General features: G+C 51.1%; 1 protein-coding gene across 3 annotated transcripts in view; it reads right to left on the minus strand.

Annotated features, from left to right (window-relative positions):
• Positions 1-450: 450 nt before the first annotated feature.
• Positions 451-20,596, minus strand: part of Atg4a (autophagy related 4A cysteine peptidase) — an 86,096-nt gene continuing 65,950 nt past the window's right edge. For all 3 annotated transcript variants that reach the window (XM_085838000.1, XM_085837998.1, XM_085837999.1), the window contains 4 exons: positions 6,759-6,904; positions 5,440-5,496; positions 2,088-2,196; positions 451-1,421 (listed from right to left, as the gene is read on the minus strand). In XM_085838000.1, coding sequence (XP_085694126.1) covers positions 1,348-1,421; positions 2,088-2,196; positions 5,440-5,496; positions 6,759-6,904 — 386 coding nt within the window. In that variant the 3' untranslated portion in view covers positions 451-1,347. The remainder of the gene's footprint in view (positions 1,422-2,087; positions 2,197-5,439; positions 5,497-6,758; positions 6,905-20,596) is intronic.

The raw sequence follows: 20,596 nt of genomic DNA on the forward strand, positions 1-20,596 counted from the left end.
CCCAGTTTCAAGGGAAGTGGAGACAGGAGGATGGCTGGGTGTTACTGTTTTCTACTCTAACCAAGAAAACATGAGCACCAGGGTCATGGAGAGATCCTCTCTCAAAAGATTATACAGAGAGCGATAAAAGAGGACACCTGATGCCCAACGAGGACCTCCACTTCTGCTCCAAGATGTCATGCGTGTCTGTGTGAGTAAAAGCATATGTACACAAATAAATATTTAAGATGAAATCTAAACTATATGTAGGCACATGCGTGTATCTTTCATGTGCAATAACTATGTGCATATGTTTACGTATGCATAAAACGAGCCTGTGAAAGGATAAACACGAATAACCCAGGAGTTTTCAGGGAAGTTTGTAGTCCTAAAACGTCTTGGACTTGTATTTAATGGACAGATTGAATGTCACCACATGAATAGTTCTTTCTACATATAGTTCTCAATCAAAACAGTATAATTCAAACAATTTATTTAAACCTTCAAACAAAAATCAATGCTTTAAGTGAGCGATTGGTAAGGCCAGTCCAGCCCTCCACTTGCTTTTGTACATCAAGTTTTATTAGAGTACAGCCATGCTCGGTCACATGCATATTGTCTGAGGCTGCTTTTACAGAGGAGAATAGTTACGACAAAGGCCACCCAGCCTACAAAGACTAAAATATTATCTTTACAGAAAAAGTTTGCTGATCTCTGCTTCAAGTGATCATGGTTGGATTTAAGGATACGGTGACATCTAACGAAAGTATCAGTAAGGATGGAGATTGTGACCTATCAAACAGGTTTCTCCAAAAGGAAGACAATTAAGAAGTGTATATTTGACATCATTTTGACAAATATTTTGATAAAAATTACAATTATGTAAACTGCATATTCAGATAATTTAACAAGAGTATTTCTCCCTGATTCATTTATTTTATTATTTGAACGAGAAAACAGATTTCTTCTTAGTATTTAGCCCCACCTGAAAGGGCGAAGTAGAATAGTATAACCATCTCTCATCTGCCCATAGTTGCAGCGAGATGGAAGATGCTGTTTGCTTTCCAAATGCCCTCATTTCAGTTGCTGAAGACTTGAGGTCGCCATGTAAGACGAGCTGGGGAGCAATGGATTCTCGATATTCTCCTAGACTCCATAGTTTTCTGTCTTTCAGGGGTGACTTGGTGCCATTGACTTGCTGTTTTTGTTTTACTTCTGAGAAAGGGACAATTGGCTCAGTCATCATCGTTATTGAGTTTGTATGCTATCTGCATCTCAGGCACTTGCTGACCAGGAAAGTTTTATGTAACAACTTCATGTTCTTGTGATGTCAGATGGAAGGCAGAAGACCACCTCATTGGGTTCTCACTAGCCTACACTCAGAATTTCAAAATCTTCCTCCAAGTCAAAGTCCTCCAGTTGTTCAGTAGAGTCTATGAATTCTGTTGGAATAGAGAAAGGAGAAAAGCTTGACACTTGGATTGCTACTCTCCATCAAGATTCTCCCCAGCCACTGGCCCTCTGCATGTTTGAATCAATTTGCTAAAAGCAAGGTTTGTCTGGAGGAAATATACAATTAGGCCTAGTATATTATAATTTTTCTTTAATACTCAAAACCATCAGGCCTGTTTCTATAGGCCTGATCACAGTGATCTGTTTAAGATACTCTACTCTGCCCTCGTTGTCTTTCTGATGGTTTATTTATTTGTTGAGATGAGGTCTTGGGATGTAGCTCAAGCTGGCCTGGAACTCAAGATCCTTGAGCCTCATCATTTTGAGTAATTACAGGTACACAACTACCAACTCAAACCTCAAGTTACTTTTTGAGTTACCCAGGCCTCTGGTTTGTTATTCTAAAACAAATTTTTGTAATCTTGATTTCACAATGATAAATCTTTTACACTGAGTGTTCTTTTTGTTATTATTCTTTAAAGCCAACAAGTATCAGCTCCTCATGAAGCTATAATAAGTAGAAGCACCACTCTGCTCGGACTGCAGGAGATTAAATACCACCTTTCATAAATGAGGTGAGCCACAGTGGCTTTTGTAGCAGCAAACAGTTGTAACATGTGGGGTCTGCTGGCCAAGAGCTTACAAAAAATCCTTACCTGCCCCTGTGGTTGTCACTTCTGGCTTGGCTGGAGGTACAAAGGGAGGCCAGTGTGATGGGTGCTTCTGAACCAATTCAAACATCCTCAAATTCTCCTTTAGAATTTCCTGGGCAGACCAAGGAACAGCTGTAAGTACCATGGAGTCACTGCTCATCTGTTTAGTTGACAATTCGTGAACCTAAACTCTGAGCATAGCCTGGTAGTTGACAAGTGTGAAAAAGAACACCTAGCAAATACATTCATCCTCTACTTGAATCATCTGATGACCCCAGCAAGGACTCTAAAGCTGATAGCTAATGGAGCCGCCTAGTATGGACTGATCCAGCCATGAGGCTCAGGGAACTTGCCAGGTATACAGGGTCAGCTCACTGTAGGGGTGAGATGTTCCTTAAAATGTCATTAATTAAATATGCCCTAAGAGAATTTTGGTACACATTTGCATGTCTTCAGTTTTTGCCCAAATTTAAGAAACATATCCTAGCAGCTGGAGTGATGGCTCAGTGGTTAAGAGCACTGGCTGCCTCAACAGAGGAATGGATACAGAAAATGTGGTACATTTACACAATGGAGTACTACTCAGCTATTAAAAAGAATGAATTTATGAAATTCCTAGGCAAATGGATGGACCTGGAGGGCATCATCCTGAGTGAGGTAACCCAATGACAAAGGAACTCTCACAATATGTACTCACTGATATGTGGATATTAGATATAAGATACAATTTGCTAAATGCATTAAACTCAAGAGAACAAGGACCAGAGTGTGGACACTTTGCCCCTTCTTAGAATAGGAAACAATACACCCGTGGAAGGAGTTACAGAGACAAAATTTGGAAGTGTGATGAAAGGATGGACCTTCTAGTGATTGCCCTATCCAGAGATCCATCCCATGATCAGCTTCCAAAGGCTGACACCATTGCATACACTAGCAAGATTTTGCTGAAAGGACCCAAATATAGCTGTCTATTGTGAGACTATGCCAGGGCCTAGCAAACACAGAAGTGGATGCTCACACTCAGTTATTGAATGGATCACAGGGCCCCCAATGGAGGAGCTAGAGAACTCACCCAAGGAACTAAAGGGAACTGCAACCCTATAGGTGGAACAACAATATGAACTAACCAGTACCCCCGGAGTTCATGTCTCTAGCTGCATATGTAGCAGAAGATGGCCATCACTGGGAAGAGAGGACCCTTTTTTTTGGAAACTTTATATGCCCCAGTACAGGGGAATGCCATCGCCAAGAAGCAGGAGTGGGCTGGTAGGGGAGCGGGGTGGAGGGAGGCTATAGGGAACTTTCGGGATAGTATTTGAAATGTATATAAAGAAAATATCTAATAAAAAAAGACGAGAAATAGTCAACAAAAAAAAAAAAAAAAAAAAAAGAGCACTGGCTGCTCTTCCAGAGGTCCTGGCAATCACATGGTGGCTCACAACTATCTCTAATAGGATCTGATGCCCTCTTCTGGCATGCAGGTATACATACAAATAGAACACTCATATATATATACATATATGTATATATATGTATATATATAATTTATTTTATAAATTTTGTAAATAAAATTTTAAAACTTAAAAAGAAAAATGTTAAAAAGAAAAAAAGGAGCGTATCTTAATTTAAATGATACAGCAACATTCTGAAATGGAAATACCTCCTTTAAAATTTAGTACCCAGCACCTACAATGTCACAATCTCTAAGGCTCCAGAGACCCAATGGCCTCTTGTAGCCTCCATAGCTATCTGAATAAACAGGGCATGATCACACAGACACATAAAAGTAATGATGGTAAACATGAATCTTTAAAAAGTAAATCTCGTGGCTATGAATATATAGGAGGGCATATTCCACAGTGGTAACCACTGGTAAATTGCCATTGTTAAAAGCAATTCAGACAACCCAATTTGAATATAGTGGGCTATAAACAACAAACAAAAAAGACATGAAGACAGAGGAGAGACATGTTGAGAAGAAAGGGTTCCATAGATAGATAGATAGATAGATAGATAGATAGATAGATAGATAGATATTGTGTTTGTGTGTGTGAGAGAGAGAGTGGGGCGAGAGAGGTAAAACTGGAAGAAGAAAAAAGAAAGGAAATATATGTGTAACACATTATACGATTTATTTGTGAATAGTATTTACACAGCTACAACAATAAGACCACATGTGGGCTTTTTTTCATTAAAAATGAATAATAATTTTCATGGGCTGGGGATATAGCTTACTGACAGAGAACTTTCCAAGGATGTGCAAGGCTATGCATTCAATTCTCATGATGACACCAATAATAAGAATATTTTTCTCTTGAACTGGACATAGTGGCTCATATCTATAATCTTAGTACAATGGGGATTGAAGAAGTATCACAAGCCTGTGGCCAGCCTGGTCTTCATACTGAGTTCCAGGCTAGCCTGAGCCACATAGAAATAACTTCTCTCAAATAAATAATCAAATAATTGTAAACTCTATATTCCATTTCATTAAACTATTACCTGAGGTTACAGATTCTGTTAGGGATGTCAGTGTTAATCATTTGTTCATTATGAAGAAAAATCTTTCCTCTATTTGCATATAACACTTTGGGCTCTTGTAATACTTTGGTTTTAGAGACAGAGCTTCATGTCTCAAGTACCCCACCTGATGCTTTAAACAATACTCCCTGTGATCTCTCTTAATTCATTCAGTGAATATGTATCAATATATGACATCTATTTTGTATGTGTTAGAGACTAGCAATGAGGGAAATGGATACAGAGATTGGTGAACGCAAGTAAGAATTCTCTTTTACACAATATACCAAAAAAGGGAAATAATGACTCATCACAGGCTGATCCCTTTCAGTGGTCACATGCCTGTATTTGATATAAATAAGCCAGTTAATAGAAGGAAAAGTCCTTTAAGCCATAATGAAATATACTGGGTTGTAAGTGAACCAATAAAACACCCAGAACGCACTTTTGTCCTTTTACTCATGTTTGCAAACATATAGTAAGGAAGAAATGCTGACTGAGCTATATGAAGTGGGCAATTGGAGGGTTCAAACAGCCTAATATTAGCTGCGAGTTTCAGGTGCCTCGCAGCCTTAGCAAGCTGCCATGTTAACTTCCATTGCTGAGTCTTTCAGCTGATACATGCAAAGTCTTAAAAGTTTTTATTCACTTTCACCAAACTTATGTTGAGTTCTCCACATCTGACAGGTTCGTTTTCATCTTCGTTTCCTCCTCTTGCAACTAAATTATATCAGACTGTTTTCATGTTGTTATGAAAAAGTAATCTTAAAAAAACACAGTCATCTTTAGTAGTTTTCATGTTTATGCTTTTTTAAAAAAATCTATACATACTCACCTTCTGAACAAGGCTACACCAATTATCAAAGTCTTTCTCTTCTTTGCAGAAAAATCCCTTGGGTGGGGAAGAAGAACACTACTTAGAATTCCCCTTTCCAAGTTAGAACAATTTTCCCAGAATTAGGAGGTAGGTCACCATCTTGCCATGCAGCTTCCTGACAGCACAGGAAGGCTGACTGGCTGGACTTCTCTCTCCCCTAAATCACTGCCTAAAATATGTGCACACCCTGCAATTCTCTCTTCTTCCCTCCTACCCCTCCTCCCCTCCCTTTCTCTCCCTTCCTTCCTCCTGTCTCCTCCTTCCCTCTGTTCCTTACTCATTCTTCCTCTTTCTCCTGGTCTCCTGGTCTTCTTTCTTGACTTCTCCCTTGCCCATCAACACTGCTAGACACTTTAACTTGGAAATGTGTGTGTGTGTGTGTAATACATAATATATAAAAGGATATATATATATATATATATGTGTGTATATATATATATGTATGTATATGTATATATATATGTGTATATATATATGTATGTATATGTATGTATATATATATATATATATATATATATAAAATCTCACAGCAGGAAACAAAAGCCCAAATAATACTTTTAACTAAAAACAAGATGGCTTTGACTCTTCAAAAAAAATTATTAGAGTTGTGAGAAGCAGCAGTGTCCTGCCCTGACAGTCATTCCTCAGTAGGAGGAATGGTCCCAAGCAAGGGGGTACTGCTCAGCCTTTGGCCATTGGTGTGCTGATGGATGAAACAGGAAATGAGGGTGTAGAGGAGGCCCTATCAATGTATGCTAATAGAAATCACACTCTCCGGAGGACACCTGAGACATCCTGGATTTGGGCATCAAGAAATAGATGCTGACCTCTCAAGGACTCTTACTCCCTTATCCCTTCCTACTCCTTTCCCACCTTACATTTATATGACAAACTTTGGAAGGTGATAAGGAATAGGATGAGAGATACCAATGCTATGGACCTTTATGCAGTGTGCACAGTGTACCCGGTCTTGTACTGAGTACTTATATATGTTACACCTCACATAACCAAATAAAGAGGGAAGTAGTGTGTCCCTACTTCTAGACATGTGAAGATGGATGTTCAGAAAGGTTAAGTGACTTTTCCTACACAGTTTAGTAGCAGAGCTTGGGGCTTACTGTGAAAAGTTTGGCTACAGGGTCCATTCTTTACCTACCATATCACCATGCCACATTTAGGGGTGCTGAAAAAGTGCACTCTTGCTATGCTACCTAACAACCAATTGCCAGGGAACATATCGTAAATAGGTTACCATCAAAGCTCCTTGAAATACCCACCAAGGCCACAGAAGGATCCAAGTTCAGGATACTCATCCGCTGTGGAGACTGCAGGCAATGAAAAGTCTGGTCGTCTACTAGTCCACTCTCTTCAATGTCAACAAAAGTCTGGGTTGTGTGAGGGTCCAAAAAAATGAGCTCATCTCCTGTTTTATGAAGGCACAGTTACTCTTTGAAAAACCACTGGCCCTGGCCCCACTGCTGTCCTAAAGATGAACCTTCCCTCACCCATCCCCAGATCTCCTAACCCCTTCCCTTTCAACAGCGAGAATGGGATGAGAGGAAGCCCAAAGCCAGGGTGAGCATGCTTGAGAGAAGCCACACTGCCAAAATTTAATCATTCAAAGAGAGACTTGACCTTACATCTTCTCTAGATCCAGGTTCCCAAATGAAGAGGGATAGGTTTGGGAAAGGTGGGAATGACAGAACACAGGATGGCATGGCAGGCTCTGTGAGCAGCAGTTGCAAAGAGGTGGCAAGAGAATCCCCAAAGCTGTGCGCTCCAATACCACTAGGGGGCATTCTACATCTTTCAGCATTGGAAAGCATCTTGAAAAACACCACTGGTTCTCAGATCCATATTCAGAGAGCACCTCGCAAAATGGAAAAGGCCTTGATCTCCAAAGGAAATTCTACCTGCACACAATGGGGATGCTAACCTCTGTGGATCAGAGCCCAGTGAGCTGATGCCTGTTCACTGATTAGCAGTTAGCTAGTGGATTAGTCATTGTGAGCAAGCCTGTCACTTCCCATTAGAAAAGACAGCCTCTGTCACACAAACTTCAGTATAGATGAACCTCACAGGAAAAAAAAACTACTTGCGATGACTAACTGACATGTGTGTGTGTGTTTGCTGGGGACCAAATTCAAGACTTTGTATATATTATGCAAACATTATACCCCTGGGCTAAAACTCAAGTCCAAGATGACTGAGTTTCACATGTAAGAGGAAAGGCATGCTTCACTAAACTGCAAAAGCTCAACCTCAACACGACCCTGGAGGATATTTGGATGATAAAATATCTACTCTGATCTAATGGTTAAAGGACAGACAGTTCTTTTGTTGCAAAATAGACATAGGTGCAGCAAGAAGCACCTGATCTCACTGTCCAACCCCAATGCCACCTGGATCTCTATGACCGCACCCATGTCAGGTGATAAAAGATTGTTTACTGGCAACAAGAAAACGTCCCCTAAGTCTTTGGAATTGCATGCAGGGGGTACATCTATGTGATTCTACTGGCAAAGACTATTACTGATGCCTGTGCAAAGTCTACCTATTCTGCCTCATAGACAAAGACAAAGCGCTTATCTCTTTCCCCTTTCAAATACTGTTGTTTTGCAATGCTGTCATGGAGCCTGGTCTAGTATCTTACATGGATATAAGAACCAGAAGTGGCTACATCTAGATCTCCTCCAGCTGCCCACTTGGCAGGAGGGCCTTAGGGAAAATATCAGGGGTGGGGAGGGCAGACCCAGATGAACAAATTGGGATCAAATCCTGGCTTCACTGCTTGTTAGATGAGTGACATAAAGAAAATGATTTCTCTTAATCTTCATTTCACTATCTATAAAATGAAAAATACCCCCCCCCCTCACTCTTCTTCACTCTCTCTGGTGAATAATGACTATGGGGGAAGTATGAGCATGTTCAGTATAGACTTTTCCCCAAAAATACTTCTGACACATGGTTAGTCAGATCTAGCCATGGGAAACCCACAGATACTAAATCACAGTGCTGGCTGCATAGTTTTGTATCACTCTGTTTGACAAGACCTCCAAAGCTTAGACAAAGAGGGTATCTGAATGTACATAGTGTCAAATACTGGGTTTTGTACCTAGAAAAAAAAAATTTTTTTAAAAGGGTACTCTGAGCTCCTGATGTTCCATTTAGTTGTAGTTTTAAAGCTAGGCCAATAGATGGCAGCATTACAGAAACAGGCAGCTGTGTGGCAAGCCCCACAAGAAAGACTGAAACAACTAAGGAAAGACAGGGGTGCTGGGTGGAGCCATCTCTCACAGAACACACTATATCTCTAACTTGTTGCCAAATAGTTTACCATGAGACAACCTAATAGGGAGTCAAGTACACGTATTTTAAAGGAGAGAAACCCAAGCCTGAGTTGTTTGGTTTTTTTCTCCAGCTGTCAAGCCACTAGCTAGCAAGGGTCTGCTGTACCAAGTCAGCTATGCATGTTGCCATCCCACCTCCCCAGTCTCCAAGGAATGATGTGGAGAGATGATCAATGCCCTCTCTACACTGCTCTCTGCATATTCTCTCATGGCGCTTGCTCACAGTTACTCTACCTCTCCTTGCTAAGCAAGCAGTCTAAGTTGATGACTTTCTCGAATCCCAGTGTCTGACCAGTCCATTTCCAGAAGAGAACGCCCTGTGCCAAGTCTCACTGGTTACATTCTTCCTTTTCTCATAGGCTTCAGCACTCATCAAGTGCCCTGGTTCTTAAGGTACGGACCACCAGCAGCACTGAAAACTCTTAGGAGAGCAAATCTCAGGTCCCATCTTAGACTTACTGTGCCTGTATCTCAATAGGTCCACAAAGGAATGTGTGAACTAGTGAGGGCTGCATGCACCAGCTAGCATGCCATGTGCTCATGGCCTTAAATGTCTTTAGTCACAGCTAATAAGTAAGGAGGCAAGATATCTATCATTTACAGAAAATAGTAGAGTCATCATTAGGGCCCACATTAGAAGGTTAGTATGTTTCCTTGTGGGTGTGTTTGGGAGATAAATTTTATTTTGGTGTCTTTTGGTTTCGGTTTTGGTTTTGAGACATTATCTAACTATGTAGCTCTAGCCTGGAATTCGCGACATAGACTAGATTGAGCTTAAACTCATATAGATCCACTAGCCTCTCTGCCTCTCTGCCTCTACCTCTGAGCCTCTGGCCCTCTGCCTCTGCCTCTCTGCCTCTGGCCCTCTGCCTCTTGGCCTCTGCCCCTCTGACTCTGCCTCTCTGCTTCTGCCCATCTGCCCCTCTACCTCTCTGCCCTTATGACACTGCCTCTGTCCTCTGCTCCTCTACATCTGCCTCTGCCTCTGCCTCTGCCCCAGTGCCTCTGCCTCTGCCCCTCTGCCCCTCTGCCTCTGTCCTCTGCCCCTCTGCATCTGCCTCTGCCCCGATGACACTCTGCCACTGACCTCTACACCTCTGCTTCTGCCCTTCTGTCCTTCTGCCCCTCTGCCCCTTTGCCCCTCCACATCTTCCTCTACCCCTCTGCCTCTGCCATTATCCTCTGCCACTCTGCCTCTGCCTCTGCCTCTACCTCTGCCCCTCTGCCTCTCCCTCTCGGCCTCTGCACCTCTGCCTCTGCCTCTCTGCCTCTGCATCTCTGCCTCTGCCCCTATGAACCACAAGCTCTGCCTCTGTCCTATACACCTCAGCTTCTGTCCCTCTCTCTGCTTCTGCCCTTCTGCCCCTCTGCCCTTTTGCCCTTCCACATCTACCTCTCTGCCTCTGCCACTCTGCATCTGCCTCTACCCCTCTTCCTCTGTCCTCTGGCCCTCTGCCACTATCCCCCTGCCCGTATGCCTCTGCCCCTCTGCCTCTGCCTCTGCCTCTGTCCTCTGCCTCTGCACCTTTGCCCCTCTGCCTCTGCCTCTAGATCTGCACCTCTGCCTCTGCCTCTGCTCCTCTGCCACAATTTCACTGCCCATCTGCCTCTGCCTCTGCCACTCTGTCTCTGCCTCTGCCTCTCAGCCTCTTCACCTATGCCTCTGCCTCTCTGCTGCTGCCACTGCCTCTCTGCCTCTGCCCTCTGCCCCTCTGCCCCTCTGCCCCTCTGTCTCTGCCCCTCTCCTCTGCCCCTGCCCGTCTGCCTCTGCCCTTCTACCTATGTCTCTGTCCTCTGCTCTTCTGCCTCTGCACCCTGCTTCTGCCCATTTGCGTCTGCTTCTGCCCCTCTGACACTCTGCGGCTGACCTCTGCTTATGCCCCTCTGCCTATGCCTCTGCCCCTCTGCCCCTCTGCCCATCTCCATCTGCCTCTACCCCTCAGCCTCTGCTGCTGTCCTCTGCCCCCCTGCCTCTGGCCCCCTGCCTCTGCCCCCCTGCCTCTGCCCCCCTTGCTCTCTGGCTCTGCCTCTCTGCCACTGACCATTTGCCTCTGCCTCTCTGCCTCTGCCACTGCCTCTGACCCTCTGTCTGTGCCCCTGTCTGCTGCCCCTCTGCCTCTGCCCCTTGGCCTCTATCTCTGCCCCTCTGCCTCTCAACTTCTGCCTGTGTCCTCTGCTCCTCTGCCTCTGCCCCTCTGCCCCTGCCCGTCTGCCTCTGTCTCTGCCCATCTACCTCTGCCCTTTTCCCTCTGCCATTATCCACTATCCCTCTGCCCCTCTGCCTCTGAATCTGCCCCTCTGCCTCTGTCCTCTGCCTCTTTGCCTCAGCCTATGCCTTTGTCCTCTGCCCCCTGTCTCTGAACATCTGCCCCTCTGTCCTTCTGCCCCTCTGCTTCTGCCAAGGCCTCTGCCCCTGCCTCGGCCTCTGCCCCTGCCTCGGCCTCTGCCGCTCAGCCACCCTGCCCATGCCCGTCTGCCTCTGCCTCTGCCTCTGCCTCTGCCTCTCTGCCTCTACCTCTCGGCCTCTGCACCTCTGCCTCTCTGCCTCTGCCCCTCTGCCTCTGCTTCTCTGCCTCTGCCCCTATGAAACTCAGCCTCTGCCACTGACCTCTGCAACACGGCTTCTGTCCTTCTGCATCTGCCTCTGCCCTTCTGCCCCGCTGCCCCTCTGCACCTCCCCATCTGCCTCTGCCCCGCTGGGTCTACCCCTCTGTCTCTGCCATTGTACTCTGCCCCTCTGCCCCTCTCTCTACTGCTTTGCCCCTCTGCTGCTCTGCCTCTGCCTCTTTGCCTCTTTCTCTGCCTCTCTGCCTCTCTGCCTCTGCCTCTGCCACTCTGCCACTCTGCCCCTGCCCGTCTGCCTCTGCCCCTCTGCCTCTGCACCTCTGCCCTTGCCTGTCTGCCTTTGCCCCTTTCCCACTGTCTCTGTCTTCTGCCCCTCTGCTTCTTCCCCTCAGCTTCTCTAACTCTGCCTCGGCCTCTTCCCCTCTGCCTCTGCCACTCTGCCTCTGTCTCTGACCTCTGCCCCTCTGCCTCTGTCCTATGCCCCTCTGCCTCTGCCTCTGCCACTCCCCCTCTGCCTCTTCCTCTGTCCCTCTGCATCTGTCTCTGTCTTCTACCCCTCTGCCTCTGCCTCTGCTCCTCTACATCTGCACCTCTGCCCCTCTGCCCCTCAGCATCTCTACCTCTGCCTCTTCCCCTCTGACTCTGCCTCTGCCACTCTGTCTCTGTCTCTGTCCTCTGCCTCTGCCCCTCTGCCACTCTGCCCCTGCCTGTCTGCCTCTGCCACTCTGCCTCTCTTTATCTGCATCTCTAACTCTGCCTCTCTGCCTCTCTGCTTCTGCCCCTCTGCCATTCTGCTCCTGCCCATCTGCCTCTGCTTCTGCCCATCTGCCCCCTGCCTCTGCCTCTGCCTCTCTGCCCCTGCACATCTCCCTCTACCCCTCTGCCTCTTTCTCTGTCTTCTGCTCCTCTTCCTCTGTCCTATGCCCCTCTGCCTCTGCCTATGGCCCACTGCCACTCTGCCCCTGCCTGTCTGCCTCTACCTCTACCTCTCTGCTTCTGCCCCTTTACCTCTGCCTCTGTCCTCGGCCCCTCTGCCTATGCCCCTCAACGTCTGCCTCTCTTTATCTGCATCTCTGCCTCTGCTCCTCTGCCTCACTGCCTCTGCCCCTCTGCAACTCTGCTCCTGCCCATCTGACTCTGACTCTGCCCCTCTGCCTCTGCCTCTGCCTATACCCCTCTGCCTCTGCCTCTGCCTCTGCCTATACCCCTCTGCCTCTGCCTCTGCCTCTGCCTCTGCCTCTGCCTCTGCCTCCTCTGCCTCTGCCTCTGCCTCTGCCTCTGCCTCTGCCTCTGCCTCTGCCTCTGCCTCTGCCTCTGCCTCTGCCTCTGCCCCTGCCTGTCTGCCTCTGCCTCTAGCTCTCTGACTCTGCCCCTTTCGCTCTGCCTCTGTCCTCGGCCCCTCTGCCTCTGCCACTCTTACTTTGCCTCTGTCCTCCGACCCTCTGCCACTGTGCCCCTGCCCATCTGCCTCTGCCCCTCTGCCACTGTCTCTCTCTTCGGCTCTTCGGCCTCTGCCCCTCTGCCTCTACCTCTTGCCCTCTGCCTCTGCCTCTGCCACTCTACCTCTGATCTTTGCCTCTCTGTCTCTGCCTCTGTCCCTCAGACTTTACCTCTGTCCTCTGCTCCTCTGCCTCTGCACTTCTGCACCTCTGACTCTCTGTCATCTGCCTCTGACCTCTGTCTGCACCTCTGCTTCTGCTACTCAGACTCTGCCCCTGCCTGTCTGCCTCTGCCCCTCTGCCTCTGTCATCTGCCCCTGTGCTTCTTCCCCTTTGCCTCTGCTTCTGTCTTCTGCCCCTCTGCCTCTTCCACACTTCCTCTTCCTCTGCCACTCTGCCTCTGCTTCTGTCCCTCAGCCTATGCCTCTGTACTCTGCCCCTCTACCTCTGCCCCTCTGCCTCTGTATCTGCCCCTCTGCCCCTGCACGTCTCCCTCTACCCCTCTGCCTCTGCCTCTGTCTTCTGCTCCTCTGCCTCTGCCTTTCAGACTCTGCCCGAAGGCCTCTACCCCTCTGCCTCTGTCTCTGCCTCTCTGCCCTTCTGCCTCAGCCTCTACCCCTGCCCGTCTGCCTCTGCCCCTCTGCCTCTCAACCTTTTCCTCAGCCTCTCTGCCCCACTGCCCAGGCCTATCTTCTCTGCCCCTCTGCCTCTGCCCCTTTGCCTCTACCTCTGCCCCTCTGCCTCTGCCCCTCTGTCTCTGCTTCTGCCTCTCAGAATCTGTCCCTAAGCCTCTACCCCTCTGCCTCTGTCTCTGCCTCTCTGCCCTTCTGCCTCTGACCTCTGCACCTCTGCTTCTGCTACTCAGCCTCTGCCCCTGCCCCTCTGCATTTGCCTCTCTGCCTCTCTGCCTCTGCCCCTCTGTTCCTGCCCATCTGCCTCTGGCTCTGTTTCTCTGCCACTACCTCTACCCCACCTCCACTGCCTCTGTCCTCTGTTTCTCTGCCTCTGCCTCTCTACCTCTGCCTCTCTGCCTCTGCACTTCTGCACCTAAGCCTCTGCCTCTCAGCTTCTGCCCATCAGCCTCTCTGCTTCTGATTCTCTGACTCTGCCCCTATGCCTCAGCCCCTGTATCTGCCCGACTGCCCATCTGCCTCTCTGCCCCTCTACCCTTGCTCATCTTCCTCTGCCCATCTCCTCTGCCTCTGTCTCTGCACATTGTCCTCTGCTCTTCAGCCAATGCCATGGTCCTCTGCCCCTCTGCCTCTCTACCTCTGCTCCTCTGCCCCTCTGCTCCTGCCCATCTGCCTTTGCCTATCTGCCTCTGCCCCTTTGAATCTGCCCCTCTCCCCTGCTCCTTGGACTCTGCTTCTCTTCCTCTTACCCTCTTCCCTCTGTCTCTGCTCCTCTGTCCCTCTTTGCCTCTACTTCTGCCTCACTCTTTCTGCCCCTCTGCCCCTGCCAATCTCCCTCTACCCCTCTGCCTCTGTCTCTGTCTTCTACTCCTACCTCTGCCTCTGCCTCGGCCTCTGCCTCTGCCTCGGCCTCTGCCTCTGCCTCTGCCTCACAGCCTCTGCCCCTATTCCTCTGGCCGCCTGCCACTGTCTTCTGTCTCTGCCTCTCTGAAACTCTGGCCTTTTGCCTCTGACCTCTGCACCTCAGGGCTCTGCCCCTCTGCCCCTTTGCCTCTGTCCTCTACTCCTCTGCCTCTGCCTCTCTACTGCTGCATCTGCCTCTCTGACTCTGACTCTACCACTGTGTATCTGCCCCTCTCCTCTACCACTTTGCCTATGCCTCTATGCCACTGACCCTCTGCCACTCTGCCTCTGTCTCAGCCCCATTTGCCTCTGTCTCTCCCCGTATGCCCTTCTGCTTCTAACTTCTGCACCTCAGCTTCTGCCCCTCTGCCTCTGCCTCTGCCCCTCTGCCATTGTCCTCTGTCCCTCTGCCTCTCTGCCTCTTCTTCTGCCTCTCCCCCTCTGCCTCTGTATCTGCCCCTCTGACCCTGCACGTCTCCCTGTACCACTCTGCCTCTGTCTCTGTCTTCTGCTCCTCTGGCTCTGCCTCTGCCTCACAGCCTCTGCCCCTATTCCTCTGCCCTCTTCTGGCTCTGCCCCTCTGCCTCTGTCTCTGCCCCTCTGCAACTATCGCCCTTTGTCTCTGACCTATGCACCTCTGCGTTCTGCCCCTCTGGCCCTGCCTCTGCCCCTTTGCCTCTATCCTCTACCCCTCTGCCTCTGCCTCTCTACTGCTGCATCTGCCTCTCTGACTCTGACTCTACCACTGTGTATCTGCCCCTCTCCTCTACCCCTTTGCCTATGCCTCTATGCCTCTGACCCTCTGCCACTCTGCCTCTGTCTCGCCCCTCTGCCTCTGTCTCTGCCTCTCTGTGCATGCCCATCTGTGTATGCCCCTTTGCCTCAGTCTCTGTCCTCTGCCCCTCTGCATCTGCCCCTCTGCCTCTGTCTCTGACGGTATGCCCTTCTGGTTCTGACCTCTGCACCTCAGCTTCTGCCCCTCTGCCTCTACCCTTCTGCCCTCTGCCTCTGCCCTTCTGCCCCTCTGCCTCTACCCATGTGCCCCTGAATGTCTGCCTCTGCCATTATCCTCTGCCCCTCTGCGCTCTGTCTCTTCCTCTGCCTCTGCCCCTCTGCCTGTGTATGTGTCCCTCTGCCCCTACACTTCTCCCAGTAACCCTTTGCCTCTATCTCTGTCTTCTACTTCTCTGCCTCTGCCTCTCAGACTCTGCCCCTAAGCCTCTACACCTCTGCCTCTGTCTCTGTCTCTGACCTCTGCACCTCTGCTTCTGCTACACAGCCTCTGCCCCTGCCTGTCTGCCACTGCCCCTCTGCCTCTCTACCTGTTCCTCTGCCTCTCTGCCCCACTGCCCACGCCTGTCTTCTCTGCCCCTCTGCCTCTGCTGCTGCCTCTGTCCCATTTGCCCCTGTCTCTGCCTATATGCCCTTCTGCTTCTGACCTCTGCACCTCAGTTTCTGCCTGACTGCCTCTGCATTTATGCCCCTCTGCCTCTGCCCTTCTGTCCCTCTGCCACTCCACACCTACCTCTGCCCCTCTGCTTCTGCCTTTGCCCCTTTTCCCCTCTGCCCATCTGCCCCTGCCCTCTGCCTCTGTCTGTAACTGTGGTATTGCAGCTATGCCCCTACCATCTGCCTCTGTCTCTGTCCCTCTGCTTCTTCCCCTCTGCCTCTGCCATTATCCTCTGCCCCTCTGCCTCTCTGCCTCTTCCTCTGCCTCTGCCCCTCTGCCTCTGTATCTGCACCTCTGCCTCTACACTCCTCCCAGTAACCCTCTGCCTATGTCTCTGTCTTTTCCTCCTCTGCCTCTGCCTCTCAGACTCTGCCCCTAAGCCTCTACACCTCTGCCTCTGTCTCTGCCTCTCTGCCCTTCTGCCTCTGAACTCTGCACCTCTGCTTCTGCTACTCAGCCTCTGCCCCTGCCTGTCTGCCTCTCTATCTCTTCCTCTCTGCCCCTCTGCCCAGGCCTGTCTTCTCTGCACCTCTGCCTCTTCCTGTTCCCCCATTTGCCACTAATCTCTGCCCCTCTGCCTCTCTCTCTGCCCTATGCCCTTCTGCCTCTGACCTCTGCACCTCAGTTTCTGCCCTTCTGCCTCTGCCTTTCTGCCCCTCTGCCCTTCCCCATCTGCCTCTGCCCCTCTGCCTCTGCCCCTCTGCCTCTGACCAACTGCCCCTGCCTATCTGCCTCTGTCTCTAACTGTGGCATTGCACCTCTGCACCTACCATCTGCCTCTGTCTCTGTCCTTCTGCCTCTGCCCCTCTGCCTCTGCCATTGTCCTCTGCCCCTCTGCCTCTCTGCCTCTTCCTCTTCCTCTGCCCTTCTACCTCTGTATCTGCAACTCTGCCCCTGCACGTTTCCCTGTACCCTTCTGACTCTGTCTCTGTCTTCTGCTCCTCTGCCTCTGCCTCTGCCTCTCAGACTCTGCCCCTAAGCCTCTACCCCTCTGCCGCTGTATCTGCCTCTGACCTCTGCACCTCTGCTTGTGCTATTCGGGCTCTGGCCCTGCCCATCTGCCTCTGCCCATCTGCCTCTCTACCTCCTCTGCCTCACTGCCCCTCTGCCCAAGCATGTCTTCTCTGCCCCTCTGCCGCTGCCTCTGCCCAATTTGCCACTGTCCTCTGCCCTTCTGCCATTGTCTCTGCCCATATGCCCTTCTGCTTCAGACCTCTACATCTCAGCTTCTGCCCCTCTGCCTCTGAATTTCTGCCCCTCTGCCTCTGCCCTTCTGCCCCTCTGCCCCTGCCCATCTGCCTCTGCCCCTCTGCCCCTGCCCATCTGCCTCTGCCCCTCTGCCTCTGCCTCTGCCTCTCTACTGCTGCATCTGCCTCTCTGACTCTGACTCTACCACTGTGTATCTGCCCCTCTCCTCTACCACTTTGCCTATGCCTCTATGCCTCTGACCCTCGGCCACTCTGCCTCTGTCAATGCCCCTCTGCACCTCTGCCTCTGTCTCTGCCTCTCTGTGCAAACCCATCTGTGTATGCCCCTTAACCTCAGTCTCTGTCCTCTGCCCCTCTGCCTCTGCCCTTTTTCCCCTCTGCCCCTCCCCATCTGCCTCTGCCCCTGTGCCTCTGCCTCTGCCCCTGTGCCTCTGCCCATCTGCCCCTGGCTGTCTGCCTCTGTCTCTAACTGTGGCATTGTACCTCTACCCCTACTATCTGCCTCTGTCTCTGTCCCTCTGCCTCTGCCATTATCCTCTGCCTCTCTGCACTCTGTCTCTTCCTCTGCCTCTGCCCCTCTGCCTATGTATCTGCCCCTCTGCCCCTACACTTCTCCCAGTAATCCTCTGACTCTGTCTCTGTCTTCTACTCCTCTGCTCTGCCTCTCAGACTCTACCTCTAAGCCTCTACCCCTCTGCCTCTGTCTCTGCCTCTGACCTCTGCATCTCTGCTTCTGCTACTCAGACTCTGGCCCAGCCTGTCTTCTCTGCCCCTCTGCCTCTCGGCCCCTCTGCCCAGGCCTGTCTTCTCTGCTGCTCTTCCTCTGCTCCATTTGCTACTGTCCTCTGCTCTTCTGCCACTGTCACTGCCCATATGCCCTTCTGCTTCAGACCTCTGCATCTCAGCTTCTGCCCCTCTGCCAGTGAATTTCTGTACTTCTGCCTCTGCCCTTCTGCCCCTCTGCCCCTCCCCATCTGCCTCTGGCCTTCTTCCTCTGTCCCTCTGCCTCTGCCTGTCTGCCTCTGCCACTCTGCCTCTGACTCTGCCCCTCTCCCTCTTGCCCATCTGCCCCTGCCTGTCTACCTCTGTCTCTAAATGTGGCAATGCAGCCTTGCCCCTACCATCTGCCTCTATCTCTGTCACTATGCCTCTGCCCCAAGCCTCTGCCTTTGTCCTCTGCCCCTCTGCCTCTCTGCCTCTTCCTCTGCCTCTGCCCCTCTGCCTCTGTATCTGAACCTCTGCCCCTGCACGTCTCCCTGTACCCCTCTACCTCTGTCTCTGTCTTCTGCTCCTCTGCCTCTGCTTCTCAGACTCTGCCCCTAAGCCTCTACCCCTCTGCCTCTGCCTCTCTGCCCTTCTGCCTCTGACCTTTGCACCTCTGCTTCTGCTACTCAGCCTCTGCCCCTGCCCGTCTGCCGCTGCAACTCTGCCTCTCGACCTCTCCCTCTCTGCCCCTCTGCCCAGGCCTGTCTTCTCTGCCCCTCTGCCTCTTCCTGTTCCCCATTTGCCACTGTCCTCTGCCCCTCTGCCTCTGTCTCTGCCCTTATGCCCTTCTGCTTCTGACCTCTGCACCCCAGCTTCTACCACCCTGCCTCTGCCCTTTTGCCCCTCTGCCCTTCCCCATCTGCCTCTGCCCCTCTGGCTCTGCCCCTCTGCCTCTGACCAACTGCCCTGCTTATCTGCCTCTGTCTCTAACTGTTGCATCGCACCTCTGCACCTACCATCTGCCTCTGTCTCTGTCCCTCTTCCTCTGCCCCTCTGCCCCTCTGCCCCTCTGCCTCTGCCTCTGCCCTTCTACCTCTGTATCTGCACCTCTGCCCCTGCAGGTCCCTCTATACCCCTATACCTCTATCTCTGTCTTCTGCTCCTCTGCCTCTGCCTCACAGCCTCTGCCCCTATTTCTCTGGCCATCTGCCACTCTCTTCTGGCTCTCCCCCTCTGCAACTCTGGCCCTTTGCCTCTGACCTCTGCACCTCTGCATTCTGCCCCTCTGGCCCTGCCTCTGCCCCTTTGCCTCTGTCCTATACCCCTCTGCCCTTCTGCCTATGACCTCAGCACCTCTGCTTCTGCTACACAGCCTCTGCCCCTGCCCATCTGCCTCTGCCCCTCTGCCTCTCTACCACTTCCTCTGCCTCTCTGCCCCTCTGCCCAAGCATGTCTTCTCTGACCCTCTGCCTTTGCCTCTGCCCCATTTGCCTCTGTCTCTGGCCGTATTTGCTTCTTCTTCTGACCTCTGCACCTCAGCTTCTGCCCCTGCCTCTACATTTCTACCCCTCTGCTTCTGCCCTTCTGCCCCTCTGCCCCTCCACATCTGCCTCTGCCCCTTTGCTTCTGCCTTTTCCCCTCTGCACATCTGCCCCTGCCCTCTGCCCCTGTCCCTAACTGTGGCACTGCAGCTCTGCCCCTACCATCTGCCTCTGTCTCTGTACCTCTGCCTATGCCCCTCGGCCTCTGTGTCTGCACCTCTGCCCCTGCATGACACCCTGTATCCCTCTGCCTATGTCTCTGTCTTTTGCTCCTCGGCCTTGGCCTCTGCCTCTCAGATTCTGCCCCTAAGCCTCTACCCCTCTGCCTCTGTCTCTGTCTCTCCGTCTCTGCCCTTCTGCCTCTGACCTCTGCACCTCTATTTCTGCTACTCAGCCTCTGCCACTGCCTGTCTGCCTCTGCCCCTCTGCCTCTCTACCTCTTCCTCTCTGCCCCTTTACCCAGGCCTGTCTTCTCTGCACCTCTGCCTCTTCCTGTTCCCCATTTGCCTCTGGCCTCTGCCCCTATGCCTCTGCCCCTCTGCCTTTGTCTCTGCCCTTATTCCCTTCTGCTTCTGACCTCTGCACCTCAGCTTCTGCCCCTCTGCCTCTGCACTTCTGCCCCTCTGCCCTTCCCCATCGCCTCTGCCCTTCTGCCTCTGCCCCTCTGCGTCTGCCCATCTGCCCCTGCCTGTCTGCCTCTGTCTCTGTTGCATCGCACCTCTGCCCCTAGCATTTGCATTTGTCTCTGTGCCTCTGCCTCTGTATCTACCCCTCTGCCCCTACAAGTCTTCCTATACCCCTCTGCCTCTGGCTCTGCCTCTCTGCCCTTCTGCCTCTGACCTCTGCACCTCTGCTTCTGCTACTCAGCCACTGCCCCTGCCCCTCTGCATCTGCCTCTGCACCTCTGTCCCTGCCCTTCTGCCTCTGCCTCTGCCTCTCTACCTCTGTCTCTATGCCTCTGCCTCTCCGCCCATGCACTTCTGCACCTAAGCCTCTGCCCTTCTCTCTGCTTGTCTGCCCATCTGTCTCTTCCTCTCTGCCCCTCTGCACCTGCTCATCTGCCTCTGCCCCTCTCCTCTGCCTCTGTCTATGCATATCGTCCTATGCTCTTCAGCCAATGCCATGGTCCTCTGCCCCTCTGCCTCTCTACCTCTGCCCCTCTGCCACTCTTCTCCTGCCCATCTGCCTCTGCTTTGCCCCTCTGCATGTGCATTTGCCTCTGCCCCTCTGTTTTTGCCCCTCTCCCCTGCCCCTTGGCCTCTGCCTCTCTGCCTCTGACCCTCTTCCTCTGTCCTCTACCCCTCTGCCTCTCTACTGCTGCA

The sequence above is a fragment of the Mus caroli genome, unplaced genomic scaffold (assembly GCF_978045245.1).
Source record: "Mus caroli unplaced genomic scaffold, Mus_caroli_1 scaffold_5, whole genome shotgun sequence".
Classification (NCBI taxonomy): Eukaryota; Metazoa; Chordata; class Mammalia; order Rodentia; family Muridae; genus Mus; species Mus caroli.